The following is a 20,349-nucleotide window of genomic DNA, read 5'->3' as shown; positions in this document are numbered from 1 at the left end:
GGAGTAACTGCTACGGCAGAGTGTGGCTGAGACATGACATTCTACCAGGCACCAGCTTCCACTGATAGTGATGCCTTGGATGAGGAGTATTACTATGCTAAGGCTATAGAATCCTGATGCTAAGGAGAACTAACATTAATAACAGAGAGAACGATTGTTAGATTGTATTGCATTAAATACACTTTGGCAGAAAACATTTTAATCCATTCTTTCTATCAGTGTCTGCTGTAGCAGACTTTCCTTGAATGTTCCCACCTTTGCTTAGGATTTTCCTGCTTTTTTCACGTGGTTGAAAGTTCCAGTGCCCTGCTAGCCATGGCTGTATATAGGGGAAACATACTCTGCCTGGTACATGAAAACCTTCTTTATTACTTTCATGCAGAGCACCGCTCACCCAAGTATGGAGTCCTGGTCTTAGTGGGGGTGTTAAAAATCATGGACCCCTCAGAGACACCAGTCCCTGGACACAATGAGCAGCAGAAAGGAAAGTTGCTTTCACTTCACTAGGTTTGTTCCCATGACTGTAGGGAGAAGTTGAGGAACATCTTATGATATTGAATCTTGGACAGTCTTCGGGGAATTTCCTCTCTGCACACATTCAGATAGCATGATTTTGTAGGTGGTATGTGGTTAATACCTGAGAGTCTGTTAGCCAACACTGGGCTCCTGCGTGTTTTCCCAGAGCTTTAAAGCTTGGGTCCTTTAAAGGACCCAAGGTTCCTGGAGGCAGGGTTCTGGCTTCTGTAACACATTTCCTCTATCCAGGTCTCATTCCTCTGATCAGAGGTGGCGCTCTGCCAGTCTGCTCTTTCTTTGACTCCTAGTACTCTGACCTTAAACAAATATCTCCAATGCCTATTTGTACAATTGCTTTGGTTTATCCTGTCCATCGGAACCAAGGACTTACATGTAGTCCACGGCCCTCCAACTGATTTCATCTTCAAAGAAGAGGTCATAGCATATCTGTAGATAAAGACTTACGAGCACTGATATATCCTTTGTAGTTTCTTTGTGCTTAGGATAAATGAAAAGCATTGTATTAATTTTAAAATAAAGGGCTTCCACATTTAAGATGACTAGAGTTATACCCCTATAAATCCATTAATTTTATTACCTAATTTTACTACTTAATATTACCAAATATTTAATGAACATATAATGTTATGCATGGAATATTTGTGTCCCTCTCAAATTTATATGTTGAAGTTCCAACCCCCAGTGTGACGGTATTAGGAGGTGGGGCCTTTGGGAGGTGAGTAGGTCATGAGGATGGAGCCCTCATGAATGGGGTTGGTGCCGTTAGGAAAGAGATCCCATGGCAGAGATTCTTCTGCCATGGAAGGACACGTTGAAAAGATGGCTGTGTATGAACTAGAAAGTAGGTCCTCAGCATACACCAAATCTGCTGGTGCCTTGATCTTGGACTTCCCAACCTCCAGAACTGTGAGAAATTTCTGTTGTTCATAAGCCAACCAGTCTATGGTATTTTGTTATAGCAGCTTGAATAGACTAAGACATACACTATGTGCCAAATACATTGCTGGTTATAGAGATACAGTAATAAACATGATAAATGTCACTGTAGTTATGACCTCATATGCTATATCTTAAAAAATAAAGTAATTATTTGAGATACAAATGACAGAGAAACTCACTTAATAACATTTAAACAACAAAGTTTGTGGGAACTCCCTGGTGGTCCAGTGGTTAAGACTCAGCACTTTCAATGCAGAGGGCCTGGGTTCAATCCCTGGTAAGGGAACTAAGATCCTGCAAGCTGCATGACGAGGCCAAAAAATCCAACTAACCAACGAAAAAACCCCCAGTGAAATTTGCTAACTGCCAATGAAGTCTTTCTTTTTGCTCAAATATGTGGAGGGCAAATACCACACTTAGTGTCTGAAGTCAACAATATTAGGGACATTTCTTTTTTTAAAAAATGCCACCTATTGGGCTTCCCTGGTGGCGCAGTGGTTGAGAGTCCGCCTGCCGATGCAGGGGATACGGGTTCGTGCCCCGGTCCAGGAAGATCCCACGTGCTGCGGAGCGGCTGGGCCTGTGAGCCATGGCCGCTGGGCCTGCGCATCCAGAGCCTGTGCTCCGCAACGGGAGAGGCCACAGCAGTGAGAGGCCCGCGTACCACAAAAAAATAAATAAAATAAAATAAAATAAAATAAAATGCCACCTATTTAAAAACGGCAGTTTCTCTATAACATGTACTAACATTACACTGCCATAATTACATGGTAACTGTATTGGTGGCTTAACATTTCTTCTCCTCACAGACATGAGCCTATAAAATTTACATTTAACTCTGATCACATTAGAAACAAAGAACTTTTATGCCAAAGGCTATGTTTATGCTGATATACTTGGATATTATTTGGATATAATTGGGTATATTAGGATCAATATATTTAGATGCTGATCCATTCAGGGGGAAAACCTATCACCTTTCTGACATACCAGATCCTTACCAACACCAGAATAAAATATCATTAATTTTTTAAAGTTACCTGAAATGATACGCTCTATGCAAGGCCCATAGAAACAATAAAATTAATAACAATTGAATTATTTTCCTTTGGTATCTCATTCTTTCCTGGGACGATAAAGAAACAGATAAAACGAGATTAAATAAAGCACAATGTACACTGTATGCGGTGCTGAATCCTACCTCTCCATGACTTAAACTATGTGAGGTGATAGATATTGGCTGGGATGTAAGGCACCTCTGCTCCTTGGATATCTGTCTATATGAAAATAGACTTAAGTCAGTAGAAACACTGTTTATTCGAGCTAGCTGCCCAAAGACTTAGGACATTAGCTGGCATAAGCTGACCTGATACAAGAGCTCTTACAACCTTTATTTGTCTTTTTCTAAAGTACAAAGGGCTTTTCCTACAGAAAATAAAAGTATAAATGCCACTTCCAAGCCTAGCTCACAGGGTGGGTGTCAGAGAAAGAGATCATTATGAAAATACTTACTTGGACTCTAAAGAGTTGTATAGTTATGAAGGAAGTTATTATTTTTAATTAAACAATATTATGAAGATCATTCTAAGAAAGGTGATAGGATTGCTAACAGCATAACATATGTGCCCCTTCTCAAAAGCATTTGAATATAAAATTGATTCAGACCACTGGCTGGAGGCTAAACTATAATTTTTAGATTATTTGTGCATTGACCTTGGAATTTGAGCCATCAAGTTTACAGAACTCCTTTGTGATACGTAATCTATGGAATATGAAATTCTCTGTGTGCAGAAAGGAATTAGATATGGCTTGATGGTTGAACTTAAGGACAAACTGTTACCTTTTGTTTTACAAAGATCACATAGTAATTTTATATAGCTTCTTCTTAGAGATTTAACATTTATGGTATAATGGGTTGGGAATTCATGTAGAGAATCCTAAGAGGGTAGGCGGTTTTCAAGCAGGACATTTTGAGACCTTTGAAAAATCGTGAATCAGATAACCTAGTATTTGTTTGGTGATACTCTCCAGTTTGTGTGTTTATTATTTCAGTCTTCTGTGACTGATGATGTCATCAGATTCTTTTTTGATGATGAAAGAATTAGACACTTGTAGCCTTAACAATTCATATGCCAGTAGCTCCTCTTTGTCATTACCAGGGGACTAGATTTTGTCCAATTAGAAAAAAAAAAATAGGATAACTTAAGTTTCTTTCTTTCCTTGGGGATTTTTTAAAGCTTCATAATACATTTTTAACTGAAGTATAATTTACATAAAGTAAAACACATGCAATTTAGTGTACAGTTCATTGGATTTGTAACAAATGTACATGTGTATGTAAAAACCACTTTACGATATCAACATCTCCATGATCCCAGTAACTTTTCTTGTGCCGCTTGGAGTCACTACCTTCCCCTACCCAGGAAACCAGTTTTCTGATTTCTATTACCATAGCTGAGTTAGTCCTGCTGTAAAACTTCATATACATAAAATTGTACTGATACACTCTTTACATTTGGCTTTTTTCACTCCAAAGTTTTTCAGCTCACCCATGTTGTTGTGTGTATTTCACACCATACAAAAAGTTAATTCAAAATGAATTACAGATCTAAGCGTAAAAGCTAAAGCCACAAGCTTTTAGAGGAAAACACAGGAGAATATCTTTGTAACTTGGGGGTAGATAAATGTCTCTTAGGTGACAGAAAACAACAGCTGAAAAAATGATAAACTATACTTCATCAAAATTAGAAAAATTTCGGCTCTTCAAAAGACACCATTCAGAAAAAGAATAAGGAAGCCATTACTATTCACCAATGGTTTATAGTTACCTGAAATAATATATACCATACATGATCCATACAGGAAATAAAATCCATATCAATGTTGGAAATTTTCCATTGATTTCCATTCTTCCTAGAAGAAAAAAAGGAGGTGGTGAAGGAGGATAATTAAATTAGTGCAGAATTAGAAACTATTTTGGGTCACAGCTGATTAGATTATACCAGACTAATACTCCCATAGATAACAGTCATAAGCTCTGGATGAAATTTAAAGAAAAATTAAATAAAATTATCTGAAGGCAAAGGAGAGGAACAAAAACAGACCAATCCTTGAAAGGAGGGAAGGTATTGGGTAAAATTCACATTTATACAGCTTTTCATTTGAGGTTATCTCTCAATTCACACAGAGCTAGGTGGCTAGAACTCACATAGAAAGACTTGAGGAGTCAGAGGGTAGAGTTGTTAGATGTAAAGAGGCTGAAAAGTAATAGAGAAATCCCAGAAAGAGGGATACACAAAATGGGGTATCCCAAAGTCGGCATACAGACTCTGACCAAGGGACTCCCCTGGTGGCACAGTGGTTAAGAATCCACCTGCCAATACAGGGGACACGGGTTTGATCCCTGGTCTGGGAAGATCCCACAAGCTGAAGAACACCTAAGCCCGTGTGCCACAACTACTGAGACCATGCACCACAACTACTGAAGCCTGCTTGCTCTAGGGCCTGCGTACTGCAACTACTGAGACTGTGTGCTGAAAGTACTGAAGCCTGCACGCCCAGAGCCCATGCTCCACAACAAGAGAAGCCACTGCAATGAGAAGCCTGTGCACCGCAATGAAGAGTAGCCCCCACTCGCCACAGCTAGAGAAAGCCCACGTGCAGCAACGAAGACCCAATACAGCCCAAAAAAAATTCTGACCAAAACCTTGGATGACAACTTAACTGTCCATGCATGGGAAAGATTTCAGTTTCCCCAGGAAATACGAATATCTAAGAGGCTATAAAAATTGAGTAATTTCAGTTGATGTCCCCTGCAGGAGAAAAGGGGTTTGGAATTTGGGTCCAGACCAGTTAACTAACTGTTCAAACAAAAACCAGCACTCTACAGAGGAAAATAACAGAATCCAGAGTCTCTACAACATGTCATCCATAATGTCAGACATATATTTTTAAAAAGTTATTAGACATGCAAAGAAACAGGAATATGTGACACATAGTGATGAGAAATGGACCCCAGTATAACTCAGATGTTGGTTATGGTAAACAAGGACTTTAAAACAGCTATTATGAAAATGTTTGAGAATTTAATGGACAACTTGGTCAAAATGAATGAACAGATAAGGATAAGCAAATAAATGGAAGCAATTAAAAATGGCATACTAGAACTTTAAAAACACTATATTTGAAATGAAAATGTTAGTGGGTGGGCTTACAAACAGATTGAATACCATAGAAGGAAAGGTCAGTGAAATGAAAGCTAGATCAATGTTAATCATCCTTTGTGAAAAAGAGTGGAAATTAAAATCTATTTACATTTAAACTGTATTCAGAATCCACCTTCACCACCCACATATGGAAGTTTCCACACTCTCTCACTGTGAGAATCTCACCAAGTTGGGTGCCTTCTGGAGGAGGGAAAAAGAGGGGGAGAATCAGGGGATGCAATGCCCTTCAGTAGGACAAATGAGGTGGTGAGGCATGAACAGGCATAATAATATAAAGAAACCTATTTTAAAGCCCACCTCCTTTCAGGAAGTGTTTGAGATGGCTTACAATTAAGGTGTGGTTGCAATAAACAGGGAAACAATACAAGCAAAACAAGCAAAAAGGAACAGAGAGAGAAACATCTATTTAGTCACTCAGGTAGGTATTTTCACATGACTTTGTTCATCCCAGCCACTCCATGAGAATAATGGTTTTACCTTTATTTTCATTTACATTTAAAATAAAGTACTGATAGGGAGGGACTTACTTGTCATTTTGCTATTTGCTTTCTTTATGACTTATAGCCTTTTTTGTCCCTTATTTCCTGCATTACTGTCATCTTTTATGTTTAGTTGATTTTTCAGTAGTGAAATATTAGAAATTCTCATTTCCTTTTGTATGCATTCTACAGCTATTTTCTTTGTGGTTATCATGGGGATTGCATTTAACATTTTGAAGTTATAACACTCAAATTAGAAGTTATACCAGCTTAACTTCAATAACACACCAAAACTCTGTTCCTTTATATCTCTGTCCCCATCCCTTGTGGTTGTTGATGTCATGAGATTACATCTTTGTACATTGTGTGCCCCAAAACGTAAACTAATAATTCTTTTAAATGTATTAGTCTCTTAAATTATGTAGAAAACAAAATTTGGAATTACAAACCAAAGTTATAATAATACTACCTTTTAGACCAGTAACTTAAAAAAATATGTATTTGTCTCTTTAATAATGTAGCAAAAAAAAGTGAAGTTACAAACAGTTGTTACAATACTAGCTTTTATAATTGCCCATATATTTACTTTCACTGAGATCTTTATTTCTCCATATGGATTTGCATAACTGGCTAATGTCCTTTCATTTCACCCTGCAAGACTCCCTTCTGGATTCCAAAGTTCCCAATGAGAAGTCTGCCAATAATCTTATTGAGGCTCTGTCATATGTGACAAGTCATTTCTCTCTTGCTTCTTTCAAGATTTTCCCTTTGTCTTCCAAAAGTTTGATTATAATGTGTCTCAGTGTGGGTCTCTTTGAGTTCCTCTTACTTGGAGTTTATTGAGCTTCTTGGATGTTTACAGCCATGGTTTTCATCAAACTTGGGAAGTTTTCAGGTGTTATTTCTTCAAATATTTTCTCTCTCCTCTCCTTCGGGGGCTCCTCCAAAGGAGGTCACTTACTAATTTTCCCATTATATGTGTTGTTTTTGAATGTCCTAGTCTTTAATATCTGGTCCCAAAGAGTGAAAAAGAAAAATGAAAGGAGAGGTAATGGGTGTTGACCCTTTAAATCCCCTGAAAGTTACTTCAGCCGGAGAGGGAGGGGCTTGCAACAATGGGGGGAGTTGCAACAACAATGAATGCCTATCTCTTTGTCTTCGCCTCTGTGATCAGAAGCATCAATCAGCAATCAGAGCACAGATACCCAATATTTGGAGAACAGGGTCTTTTTGCCCACTCTGGCTTCCACAAGCTGTGGGTAAGTCACCGCAGGAACACATGCACAGCTGTCTGCCAAATGGCTGGAAGATGGGGATGGGTGGCTGCTACTGTGCTAAGAGCTGAAATTGACTGCAATTAATCTTAATTTACCATTCAAGTTTTCCTCTGGAAGTTGCAAGCCTTCAATAGACTCCAGAGTTCCAAAATAGTTACATCAGACAATTCTGCCAGTCTAGGTGGAGAGACAGCTTCCTGGTGCTTTCTACTCCACCATATTACCAGAATCCTCTTCACCTGGGAAGCCCTTAAAAGTCCCAATGCCCACGCATACCAACTGAATCAGAATTTCTGGGGTTGGAACCAGGCATCAATATTAGCTCTCCAGGTAATTCCAGAATGCAGCCAAGTTTGAGAACCAGAATGCAGCTTTGTGTCTCCTATTACTAAAGGGACACATAACTCTTATGTGATACTTTGGATTTTGTAGGCAGTGCCCCCACACATAAGGGTATCCAGCTACCTCCCACTTGTGTGATAAGTGTAAAAGCAGTAAGCTTCCAGTAGGACCTTGGACAAGAGAAAGCTCTCCAGCTGGTCCATGTTGCAGACAAGTTACCCTGCCACTGGACTCTTGTGACCAATCATATCTTACATAGCTCAAAGGGTCTGAAGTAGACTGGGATGATGGATGAAGACTGTTGCTAGCCTTGATAGAAAACTTAACAGCAGAGGTCAACTGAATTCCAGAGTAAGGAAATGCCCCTTGAGCAGGTAACCATCATTCCGTCCTTTTAGTTTCCTTTTTTTTCCTCTCCTTTTAAGTAGGAGTTAGTGTAACTTTCCCCCCCTCTTCCTTCCATGTCTCTCACTATTGACTCTTGTGTATTTGGGTGTGAGCTAAATTTACCATTTATTTCACAGATTGCAGAATAGTCAGATGGGCTTTCTAAGGAACCAAAGGATAAATAGTTATTACCTGGAGATAGTAGGCTCTGAGAAGCTTAGCCCTCTGACATTTGCTGGGGATTCTGTGGCCTGCTATTAGGAGAGGGGTCTGTGCTAGAGTTGTGAATAACGTTTTTGAATCATGGTAGCAGGGAATATTTTAGATATGTGGAAAGAAGTGACCGACAGCCAGACAGCTATAAGTGAACGTGGTATAGACACTTTTAGAGGCATCTACCGAGCTCACAACAGTATATCCTTCTCTGAGAGCCTCCTCAGAGTGTAACCTACCCTCCAGTAAACCTACCCCACGGCACAGCTGCTGGGAGCATGAGTGGATGCTGTGCCACGTGGGTTTTCTTTTCCAGGAATTTAGAGTTTTGAAGGAAGAAATCTTGAGTCTGGAGATAGTTGGAGCTTGGTCATATTTGAAGACCTTTAGGGGAAGTTTACAGTTTTCAACTGTTGAAGCCCTTGTACTTCCCTGGCTCTTGCTTATGGCCTGGTTGTAGTGATGTGCTAGTAAATTTGTACACAATCACCTCCTTAGAAAGATGGAAAGGGAAGGGAAGGGAAGGGGATGGAACCCTGATTTCTAGTGTTTGCTGATTCCCATGGTGCAAACATTCCCACCATGGCCGATATCAAGCTACCCCAGGGAAGTCACTGAACAGGGTTGGGAAGTGTTGCACACAACACGTTCTCACAAGCAGGTATGACCCAGCTTCAGTATACCACTGTCTGGTTGCCACCTCTCCCTTGTATTTAGTAGAACTCTCCAGTAGCCTCACAGTAATCTCCCTTTTGGGTTTATACAGATCAAGGGGAATATCTGTTCTTTGCAACCAAAGTATCTTTAACTAAAACACCCAGCTAGCATAACCACCTTTTATTCTGAACAGTTACAGTCAACTTACTAAAAGTGTGTTCCAATTTTGGCTGATTTTTAAATACTTATAGCTATATTCATTTATATGCAAAGCTCATATCTATTTCTACAAATGTGCAGTCCTCGCCAGGTCCAGAAAAGACTGTCTTTAACCCTATTCGATGTTTTTATCCTAAGCAGTTGCTTAGGATAACAGTGTTGTCTTGGGAAATTCCTGCCCTCTGGTGTCCAGTATGGGGAACTACTTTTGTCTGAGCTGTGAAATGTTACAGGGGGACTAAGACCAGGTGAGTTTGAAGCTTTGGGCACCCATTAGGGACTATTCCCTGGGTATAGACAGGTGGGTATTATGCAAATTGGCTCCCCACGTTTCTTTCTTCATGAAGTTCAAGGGAACTTTACACCAGGTTTCTCAAGCTCATCACAATTGACATTTTGAACCAGATGATTCTTTGGTGTGGGGCCTGCCCTGTGCATTGTAGGATGTTTAGCAGCATCCCTGACCTCTGCCCACTAGATTTGCATAGCAACCGCCCCCCCCCCCCCAAGTATTGTGACCACCAACAATATCTTGAGAGATTGCCAAATGTCCCTGGGGTCGGTGCAGCGGTGGGGCGTGGGCGTGCAGCAGTGGCGGTGGTTGTACAAAATCATCCTGGTTGAGAACGACGGTTCTGCTCTGATGGAGTAAGCTCGTCCCATGCATCACAGACCTTAAGCAGCACTGAACTCAGTAGGTTAGGGTACCCGGTTAGAGCCTGAAGCTCAGACCTCGACTCGGGTTCCCATACTGATAGAAAAGCATCTGCTTTGTAGTAGGACACAGAGTCCACAGTCCAAAAAAAATTTTTTTTAATTAAAAAAAAGCACTTCTTATGAGGCATGACGGGAGTGGATGTAACGATTCATTCGTTCATTCACCTAGTAGATATTCGTTAAGCAGCGCCTCTGAGAAAGGTGATGTAATGGGTGCTGGAGCTGATGCAAAGGCAGACTATGGTCCTGCCTTTAAGGAACTCACAGTTCTAGAAGGGTTCAATGGGGATATTTGCAGTTGTAAGAGAAACCCCGATTCCAAGTGACTTAATAATGGGACCTCATTGGCTCACACATTCGAAAAGTCCACAGGCAATTCAGGCTTTAGGTAAGGCTGGAGCCCGTGGCTCAGGGTTGTCATCAAGGACTGTGGTTCCTTCGGTGTCCCTGCTCCTCCTGTCCTATTGTCAGTTTCATCCTAAGGCTGACTTCCCTTGTGATCCCCAGAAGTGTTAGTGGCTTCTAATGTTACGTGTCCGTATTTCCAGTAAAAGACCTGAGATTCAATTTGATTGCATTAGTTTAGATCACCTGCCCACCCCCGAATCAGTCATTGCCACCAGGGGGAGGGAAAGTGTTGATTGGCTTAGTCTGGGTCACTTGGTCCAACTATGGCACTAGTTTCCATAGAAATCACATAGACTCCATAGAGGAGACCAGGCTTTGCTGGGGAGGGAGAAAGAGAGCCACAGATGCTGGACGAATGTGCGGCCCTCAACCAGCCAAAGCCCTCTCAAGCTCTTTGCTGCTTTTCACACAGGCTGTGCTATGAGATTTCACCCAGTCCCAAGGCCTTGGCACCATTTGGGTGGGTCTCCGTGAAAGTCTCATCACAGTCCTCACTCCATGTCCACTCTTCAGTGACCCCCTTCTCTTCTCGCAAAGCTCAATTCAGAGGCAGCCCCTCTGAGGCTATTTCCACCTCCCAGACATCCTTTCCTCCTCTGTACACCCTTGGCCCTTGAACTTTCCTGGGCCTCATATTGCTCAGGTTCCATTTGACTTTCTCCAGCGTGGCTCCAGGATGAGTTTAGACCTACCTTCTGCCTCTGAAGAGTCTGGGTCTACTAAGTTCTCTCTCTTTAATTCCTAAGACAAGGATTGAGAGCTTTTGGTGGTGATTCCTTGCTGTCCAGATTTCAAAAACAAGATGGTTAAAGTGTGTGTGTGTGTGAGAGAGTGTGTATGCACATATGTGAAAGAGAGAGTAAGGGAAGCAGACTAGAGCTGTGGGAAGAGCAAAGGATTTGGAGTCAGACAGTCCTGGGTTTGAATCCACACTTATAGACCTGAGGCTTTGACCAATGGATCCCCACTTAACCCAGCTTTCTCACCTTAAAAGAAGTATGCCTTGTATATTATGCATTCATGCTTTCTATGATGTTTCACACTTGTGAGTATGCTACCATGCCTGTTACTCATTTACATAAGGTACATTTAATAAACAGTGATTAATAAATTCTTATAACTGTAAGTACTGCCATAGCTATCAGTAAATCACATAGTGACTTTGGCTGAGAGAAAATGAGTCATTACAAGAAGGACAAGAGAAGTCAGGCCCTTCTAGCCTTACAGAAACTTCTCCCCCTCCAGCTGCATGGAACCCCCAGAGTGGAAGGAGGAGGCATGGCTGTCCCTTCCACCCACCCCCTCACCAGCTTTGCCCTCTGAGGCACTTCCTTGGTATAACAGCTTATGAGTGCCCACTGGGCTTATAGAGGCCCTGCAGGCACAACATAAAGTTGAGAATGGTCGCAGTCTTTATTTATTTTTACATGATCCATTTTAACTAATTTAATGCACTTGGGGCAGGTTTCGTGCAGAAAAATTGGGAAGTGGTACGGGCCTAGGAGCATACCTAGCTTTTAAAATATTACTTCTTATGGCAAAAATTCCCCTTTATCAGATTCTTCTATAAAGCAGCATTTTCCTTGATAGGAAACATGGCCCTCCATATGCATGGTGTCAACACATTTATCCTCATCAGCTTCTCTGGTGTGAGCTTCAGCTCAGTTGCTTCCCAGCTGGGTGGCTTAACCTTTCTGAACCTCACTTTGCTCATCTACAAAATGGGAATAATTCTCTACTATGAGGGAATCATGCCCTGTTGCATATCCCAGGCACCACACTACATCAGGCTGCTCCACTTCAATTTTTGTATTTATTATAAATACACCCACCCAGTCTTGCTGGAAATTCAGCAAGTCTCTCCCAGGGCTCCCTTGGCCAGATATATTCCCCAGAGGTCAGGACTAGTAACCACCAGATATAGTTATGGCATTGTTTTCTCCCTCTGCCCTCGTGCCCCACCCAGACCTTCAGGGGCAAGCCTTATTCTACTGGCACTTAATTACTTCAGCGTATCACTTTGGGAAGCTCTTTATAAGCATTCATTGTTATAAAAGTGAGCGAATCTCAACCATGTTCTTTCTATCTTTGTAACAGTGGACAAATTTTTAGAAGGACACAAGGACTATTTGGAATCTAAGTATTTAAAATTCTGCAATTGACAATTCTGAACATCTTTGGGAGAAAATGCACACTCCATGACTGGACCAGAATATACTGAGAAAATAATTTATTCAATTGTAAATCAGGAATTTTATTTATTTTTTTAATACCGAACTATTAATAACATCTTGAGTTTGTCCATTTGGAATTTAAGTGAATTAAAAAAAAATCAAGATTCCTTCAAAAGGAAACAGTCCTTTAATCTCTGAGGATAGATCATTTCTTTGCTTTGGGACTTAAACCATGAACTCTCCCTACTCCAGAATGGATCCCAGAAAACTTAAGTTATAGAGAAGCAAGAGTCCTAACTGACCTGCAATCTCCTTTTTCTTTTACAAGGGCACTTCTTCAGGATTTTTGTTGGTTTTGTTTTGTTCTGCTGGGTTGTGAAAATTCTTGGCAAGAATTAAAGACTAGGAGGCACAGTAAAAACAGTAGCGAAAATGGAGGTTTGATTTTATCAAAGAAGCCCATGTGCTGAACATCAAGCCAGTGCAATGGCTCTTCAAGTAAATTGCTTGAAAATGGAAACCAGTGACCTAAACTGGAACACAAGCAAAATATAAACGTGCCTACATATGTAAACGTTGCCTCCTAACTTCCTTTATGTTGAATTGCTTAACTTTAAATAATATGTAAGATTTCATAGCTTCTCTTAGAGAAAGGAATTGAATGTTAAGCTGTCAGTCACGAAGACTGGGTCTCCCATTTCCATCCCCTCTACTTTTGATATAAAATCAATGAACTGTTTTATTATACACATCTGGTTGTTACACTTCAGTAGTGCAGATGGGGCAGGGGAAAACAAGAGGTTCCTTGATGTTAGCCCTCCAAGTTGGGGCATGATGGGCTGAGGGTTAGAGCAGGTGGTGGCCGGATTTGCTGATGACTGGCTGTCCTGAAGCCCAGGTCTGGGAAACGAAACCCCTTGCAAGCCTCTTCAATCCCCTGTGGGTCTCTGTCTACTCTGACACCACCCACTTCCTCTGGCCAAGGATTTGAAGACTCAAGTTCCAGAGCATGGGGGACCGAATATGACTTGGCCAAAACAAGAAGCATCTTCTAAGACAACACTTCTCTTCGTAACGGTTGAGGAGACTGGAGGCCACCCACATTGCCTCCCATTCAGCGCCTGGATCCATGCTGCTGTATTTATGTGCCAACCCCATGCCCTGTTCCCCTCAGAGGTGGCACTGCCCCCACAGTGATCAGCCCCCTGTCTTTCTACTCTCTCTCCGCTATTTCATGGCAAACTTACTTTGAGGCCTTGCTTTCATTTCATGCCGAGCACCCACTGGCTCATCAGATTCCCTGTGACCCCCAACATTCGTCACTATGATACGCACTGGGAGTCTTGACCAGTCTTTGCACGGAAGCCAAACAATGTCCTGATAAGAAAAGGACATGGACCACAAACGGCCTGAAGTACTCTGCTGTTGAAACCACTTGAGGGTTGCCAAGGTTAACTGTGTCCTACTAAGAGTTCTCCTGTTTGCAAAGCAACCCTGTTGCTAGAGACTCAGCAGAGACAGGAAGACACTGAAATCAAGAGGACAACGGCTCACAATTGTATCTTGTTGCCAAAAACTTCCCTATGCATACTCTTCTCTGGTAGGTCAACTGACGCATGTAGAGTGTTTCTGGCTTTTTCTTTGCCCATGACAATTTTCTTTTTTTCTTTTTTCTTTTGGTTTAGCTGATAGTATATCCCCCCAACCCAGAAAAGATAAGAAATCACTAGGAATTTACATCTGATTACCGTAGGTTCATTCTCCCATATGACAAGGCTTGAAGTTGCAAGGAGGAATAATATGTACTTGCTGTGTTGGTGTTTTGTTAGTATTTCTTTTTTAAGTTAAAATTAAGTGTTACTTTTCTGGAGAAGTAGCCAGAATAATACTCTCTCAAATTCAGAAACCTACCGGCACAATTTAAAGTCAGACGTTATTTCTAACCAAATTATATTCTTTTGTCTGCCAAGCTATCTTGACAAGCTTAATATCTGAAGGCAGGCCTATATGATAATCCCAGCAGTATTCTGGGGATAAGATTTTAGTGGGTTTGTTGAGAAGGAAATACTTGTTTAGATGGCTTTCATCATGCCACTCGGCTTCTATGTCATTTTTCTTGTCCTGGAGGATTCCCTTGAAGCACTCCTGGGTGATGTTTAGGACCTGAGTGGGTGTTCCCCCAAAAATGGCCGCATGGTAATAAAAATCCCCCTGGCCAAATGGAATGTATGCTGCGGACTCTTTCCGCCTCTCGTAGGTGAACTCGTCAGGATCTGCCTTGTACCACCAGGCCTGTAGCTGAGCCACCGACTGGCCCAGGGTCTCCAGCCCAAAGGTGTCTTGGAAGACCTGGTCCACGTCCATGCAGAAGAGGAAGTCGACCTCATGCTGGATGTGGGCCACAATGTGCTCCCCGATGGTCTTCATGCGCATCATGCTGATGTCCTGCCACCTCTTCTCAGGCCTGATCTCAAACACTTTGAAGGAACGCAGAGGACCCAGCTCTATCAAAGGCATCCTGGAGACATCATCCACCATGATGTAAAATATGACTCTGTGGCCAACCATGAAGTACTTATTAGCAGATGTTAAGAACTCCTCCAAGTAATGCTCAATGTATCTGAAAGAAAGAAGAATGGGATACATGTAACCTCTAGGATTTCTGCAGGAGGCGACATGCTATTCTCATCATCTTGTCTGTATTTTGCAGTTTAGGAAAGGAATTATTTTTTCCCCCATCCCAGACAAGTGCTTTCACAGAGGGATGTGCCTCGCCACTCTCCACCATTCAATCTCTCAACTTTGGGGAGGTGGAGTGACTTACCTGACTGATGATTCTAGAAGGGTGACTGGGCATGCCCAGCCCCGCCCCCTCTTCTCTCACTCTTGGAAGCTGGCCAGGTGGAAAGAACATGTGTTCTCAACTGCTCTGGGCCTTGTACCGGTAGCTTAGTGGTACAGGCCCTGCTCCCACAACCAGAGGCTTGCAGTTTCTTGTGCTGTAGGTGCCTGGATGCCCAAGTCTTTCTAATTCTGTGGTTCAACATTAGGAGGCCCAGGGCCTTCAGATATAAGCCACATTCTCCAGTATCAGCTTTAACTGTAATGAAGGTGATATTCACTACCACCTGCCTTACTTAGCCCCTTGTCTTATTTATCAGTTGATTCAGACTTTGGGCAGGCAGAGGGGGCTCTAGTTCTTTTTTGTTCCTGCTTTCTTGAGATATAATTGACATATATCATTGTGTAAGTTTAACATGTGCCAAGTGTTGATTTGGTGCACATATATTACAAAATGATTACCACTGTAGCATTAGTTAACACCTTCATCACATCACATAATTATCATTTCTTTTTTGTGGCAAGAAGATTTGAGATTTATTCTCTGAATAGTTTTCAAGTCTATAACACAATATTATTAACGATAATCACCATGCTGTATGTTAGATCCCCAGAACTTATTCTTCTGATAACTGCAGGTTTGTACCCTTCAATCAACATCAGGGGGCACTAGTTCTCAGGCCTCCCTTGAAAACCCCAACCTATACTCCAGTGTTGCTATTGCCCTACCAGATGCAAGGGTGACGTGACCCTTGGGTCCTTTGGGGATGCATTAAGTCTAACCATCGCCACTCTCTTATCCTTCTCTGGGACCCAGAGAATGGGTTATGAGACATGGACATCCTTCCATATTACACATTCACCCTGTGAATTTCCCTCTGGTCACCCCAAACACCAATCCATTAACCAGATACCACCATTATAAGACCCATCCCAATACCAGAGCAAACAAGCTCTGATTTAACCTTATTTTAACTATCTCATTTCCTTTTTAAAAAATAGATTTTATTTTTTAGAGCATGTTTAGGCTCACAGCAAAATTGAGCTGAAATTGCAGAGAGTTCCCATATGCGCCCCCCCCGCTCCCCTGTCCCTCCCACAGCTTCCCCAATATCAACGTCCAGCACCAGGGTGGCACATGCATTGCAGTCAATGAACCCACATTGACACATCATTATCAGGCTAAGTCCACAGTTTACATTCTATGGGTTTGGACAAATATATAAATGACAGGTATCTTTCATTATGTATGGTATTATACAGAGTATTTTCACTGCCCTAAAAATTCTGTGTTATGCCTATTCATCCATTTCCCCACTCCAACCCCTGGTAACTACTGATCTTTTTACTTTCTCCATAGTTTTGCCTTTTCCAGAATGTCATATAGTTGAAATCGTACAGTATGTAGTCTTTTCAGATTGGTTTCTTTTACTTAGTAATGTGCATTTAAGGTTCCTCCATGTCTTCTCAAGCCTTGATAGTTTTTGGGTTTTTTTTTTGCACTGATAATATTCCACCATCTGGGTGTGCCACAGTTTATTGATCCATTCACCTACTAAAGGACATCTTAGTTACTTCCAAGTTTTGGCAATTATGAATAAAGCTGCTATAAACATCTGTATGCAAGTTTTTGTGTGGACATAAAGTTTCAACTTTTTTGGGTAAACGCCAAGGAGTGCAGTTGCTGGACCGTATGATAAAAGCATGTTTAGTTTTGTAAGAATCTGCCAAACCGTCTTCCAAAGTGGCTACACCATTTTGCATCCCACCAGCAGTGAGTGAGAGTACCTCTTGCTCCACATTTTCGCCAGCAGTTGGTGTTGTCAGTGGTTTCGATTTGGGTCATTCTAATAGATGTGCAGTGGTATTTTAGCTATTTACTTATTCATTCAAAAAACATCATGTTTGGGACTTCCCTGGTGGTGCAGTGGTTGAGAATCCGCCTGCCAATGCAGGAGACACTGGTTCGATCCCTGGTCTGGGAAGATCCCACATGCCGTGGGGCAACTAAGCCCGTGGGCCACAACTACTGAGGCTGCACGCCACAACTACTGAAGCCCATGCGCCTAGAGCCTGTGCTCCGCAACAAGAGAAGCCACCGCAATGAGAAGCCTGCACACAACAAAGAGTAGCCCCCGCTCGCCACAACTAGAGAAAGGCCACACGCAGCACCAAAGAGCCAGAGCAGCCAAAAATAAAATTAAATAAATAAATTAAAACGAAACAAAACAGAACATCATGTTTGTGTCTTCTGTAAGCCAAGCTACACGCTATCTTGTGAAGCCATGGAGATGATGGAGAAGGGGAAGGAGGAGTAGTTGGTTGGCTTAACACAACTCATGCCACCCCCAGACTCATGCTCAGTGAAGGTGGAATAAGTGTAATTTGCCGATCACACTAATGGCCAATTATGGTGTTTTGTGAGTAATAATAAGTGGCACTTCTTTTTGCTTTTTGGTTGCTGCTTGGATTCCCTTTCGTTACTACAAAAATAAACTGTGCTTTTAATATTGGTCTCCGGAAACCCCAGTGTTGACAGTATTGATTCTTTAAATGGAGAGAATATATCGGAGCAATATTAAGAGGGGCTTCAACATGACTCTGGGGCTGGTGGCCAGGAAATCCTTCCATACTCTGGAACTTTAAGAACAATCTATTGCACCCTGAAGCCTGGGAGACAATCCCAGGGGAAGGGAGGGGGCCTTTGTTAGGTTTAACATTGTTTAGAGATTAAAGCACTGAGGTTGGCTCTGTGCATTGTTATTTGAAAACAAACCAAACATCATACCTCCTAGAAGTCCAAATCCACTCTTGGGAGGATTTATTGCTGCTGAGTACAAACAGTCCTCTCATGCCCCCGAGCGGAGAGCACATGGATTTCACCAGGATATGCGATTTACAGTTTAGTCCTGAGAAGCTGCAAGGAGATGGCAGAAACCATTGTGGAGCCGCCGGCAACGTTCTGCTCTTTTTGGAAACATCAGGATTAAATCTGTCAGCAGTGTGGCTGGCTTGTCCCCTCTCGTACCAAAGGACAAGGTGAGCTGAGCATCTGCTCCCGACTCAGTACAGATTCTTCTAGTAAAAATGTCAAAACTCCAGTCACCCTTCTCAATTAGAGATGCCGCCTAGGCCCTTGGGATGAGCACATCCAGTGACATTAGGACTTGATCAGTACGGTGATGGCAATGGCTTCTGGGCTCTGGGTTGGAGGTCTCGGGAGAACGCTCAGATCTTCACTCAGATCATCCTGGGCCTTCACCTCTCTTTGTACAGGCGAGAGATCAACTTTCCATGTGGCTTTTGAAAAAGGTACAGATGGGAAGGCCCATGGCGGGGCGGGGAGGGAGGAGGCTAATAGGAAAAGTGAACTTTTAATTTTGTTTTGGAAAAAAATAAAATCTTCAATATAACCCAAAAGAACAAAATGGGTTATATTGTATTTTAAACTAAGATTACAGCTACTACTTTTAAGTAAGAATGACTGCAGTTTGGGGAGAAATGTTCTAAACAAGGAAATGGAAGCTGAAACAGGAACCTATCCAACCTCTGGAAGAGGAAGTTCTGACCAGCCAGATCTCCTGGGGCCAAAGCCTCCAGGATGAATGGGGCAGGAAGCAGCCCAGGAACCCATGGAGGAGTGGTCAGCCATGCTGATGTGGAAAACCACCGCACTTAGGTCACTTCTCTCCCTGATCCTTGGTCCGGGGTCTTGAGAGCGTAGGAGAAACAATGACGCCCATTCGGGCTGTCTAACAGCTGGCATTTTTGGAATTTCCAGAGAGCTGTGGAGGTCAGGGCAGAGGTGGCTGTGGGCGTGCTGTAGACTCCGGGCTCAGTGGGTGCAGCAGACATTCTTACCTGCAACCGAGGCCCTCAGTGAGGTGGGAAGTTGTCGACTCCCCGATCACTGTCTTGTTCTCAGCCTTTTGGGGCCTCAGCAGAAATGAGCCTGAAATGGTCCTATTACTCCATTCTCCTGTCTAACAATTCAGACACGTCACGAACAGCCTCCGTACGCCCAGGGGGCCCCTCGCCAACCTTCTGACAGTGGAACAAGAAAAAGTTAAAGTCAGTTTTATTGGCCACACCTACCTTCCGACAGCAAAAACCGTCAAGCCCACGGTAACTTTCTGTCTGGCATAATAATGTTCTAGGATAGCTCTGTTGTAGGTGCCTTCCCACACCACCGGCGCCTTCCATCTGGTCATGGTCACAACTTCTGGGCGTTTACTGGTGACAAAACAGAGTCCATGAATCAGGATGGCTTTTAAGGTAGGGCAGAGACGCTCTGAGGGAAAATGGGTCAGCCGTGGCTTATGGTGACTGTCCTTGAATCTCGACTGTAGTTTAACCTCAAACAGTCGGCTGGTGGTACGACATTTGCATCATCTTCTGGGCGAGGGACAGGAGACCCTGGCCTAGGTGTCTCTGAGGGCTGCGTTGGGGGACCCTGTGGGGACCTTACCTGTACAACTCAAACCCTCTGTCTCCCCGCCTTCCTGCCTTCCTTGTCCTCATCTTCCTTCTAAATCTCTCCTGCTGTCTCCCCAGCCCCTTCCTAAGCTGCCAGTGGCATCTCTGGGTGTTCTTCATCCCTGTGGGTGCCATCTGACCCTGAGAAAACCCTAGTGCTTGATGCAGGGGGACCAGAGAGTGCCATGAGAGCTGAAAGAGGAAGAAGCCGCTGTTTCAATTTGCCTTTTGCTAGAAGGGGATCTCTGGGTTGAACCTGGTTATAGGGCAAAAAGGGCCCCAGACTAAGGGGGTTCTGGTGTTTATCGTTCATTTGACAAACAAGGAGACAGTCACCCAGGAAAGAAGGGACCCTGCAGGCTGTGGCTCTTGCTCTGACCTCTCTCAGACCACGTGGCCTCTTTACTAAAGGCACAAAGCTGGGGGAGGTGGGGGGGGGAGGATGTTCTCTGCACTC

General features: G+C 42.7%; 1 protein-coding gene across 5 annotated transcripts in view; it reads right to left on the bottom strand.

The window, feature by feature from the left end:
- Nucleotides 1–12,639: 12,639 nt before the first annotated feature.
- The window catches only part of GGTA1 (glycoprotein alpha-galactosyltransferase 1 (inactive)), a 67,013-nt gene continuing 59,303 nt past the window's right edge, over nucleotides 12,640–20,349 (bottom strand). For all 5 annotated transcript variants that reach the window (XM_060101444.1, XM_060101443.1, XM_060101442.1 and 2 more), the window contains 2 exons: nucleotides 19,512–19,649; nucleotides 12,640–15,195 (listed from right to left, as the gene is read on the bottom strand). In XM_060101444.1, the coding sequence (XP_059957427.1) occupies nucleotides 14,502–15,195; nucleotides 19,512–19,649 (832 nt within the window). In that variant the 3' untranslated portion in view covers nucleotides 12,640–14,501. The remainder of the gene's footprint in view (nucleotides 15,196–19,511; nucleotides 19,650–20,349) is intronic.

This window comes from Mesoplodon densirostris, chromosome 6, assembly GCF_025265405.1.
Source record: "Mesoplodon densirostris isolate mMesDen1 chromosome 6, mMesDen1 primary haplotype, whole genome shotgun sequence".
In the NCBI taxonomy this organism is placed as follows: domain Eukaryota; kingdom Metazoa; phylum Chordata; class Mammalia; order Artiodactyla; family Ziphiidae; genus Mesoplodon; species Mesoplodon densirostris.
The sequence above is the reverse complement of the archived record's forward strand: the minus strand, read 5'-3'. Positions and strand labels throughout refer to the sequence as shown.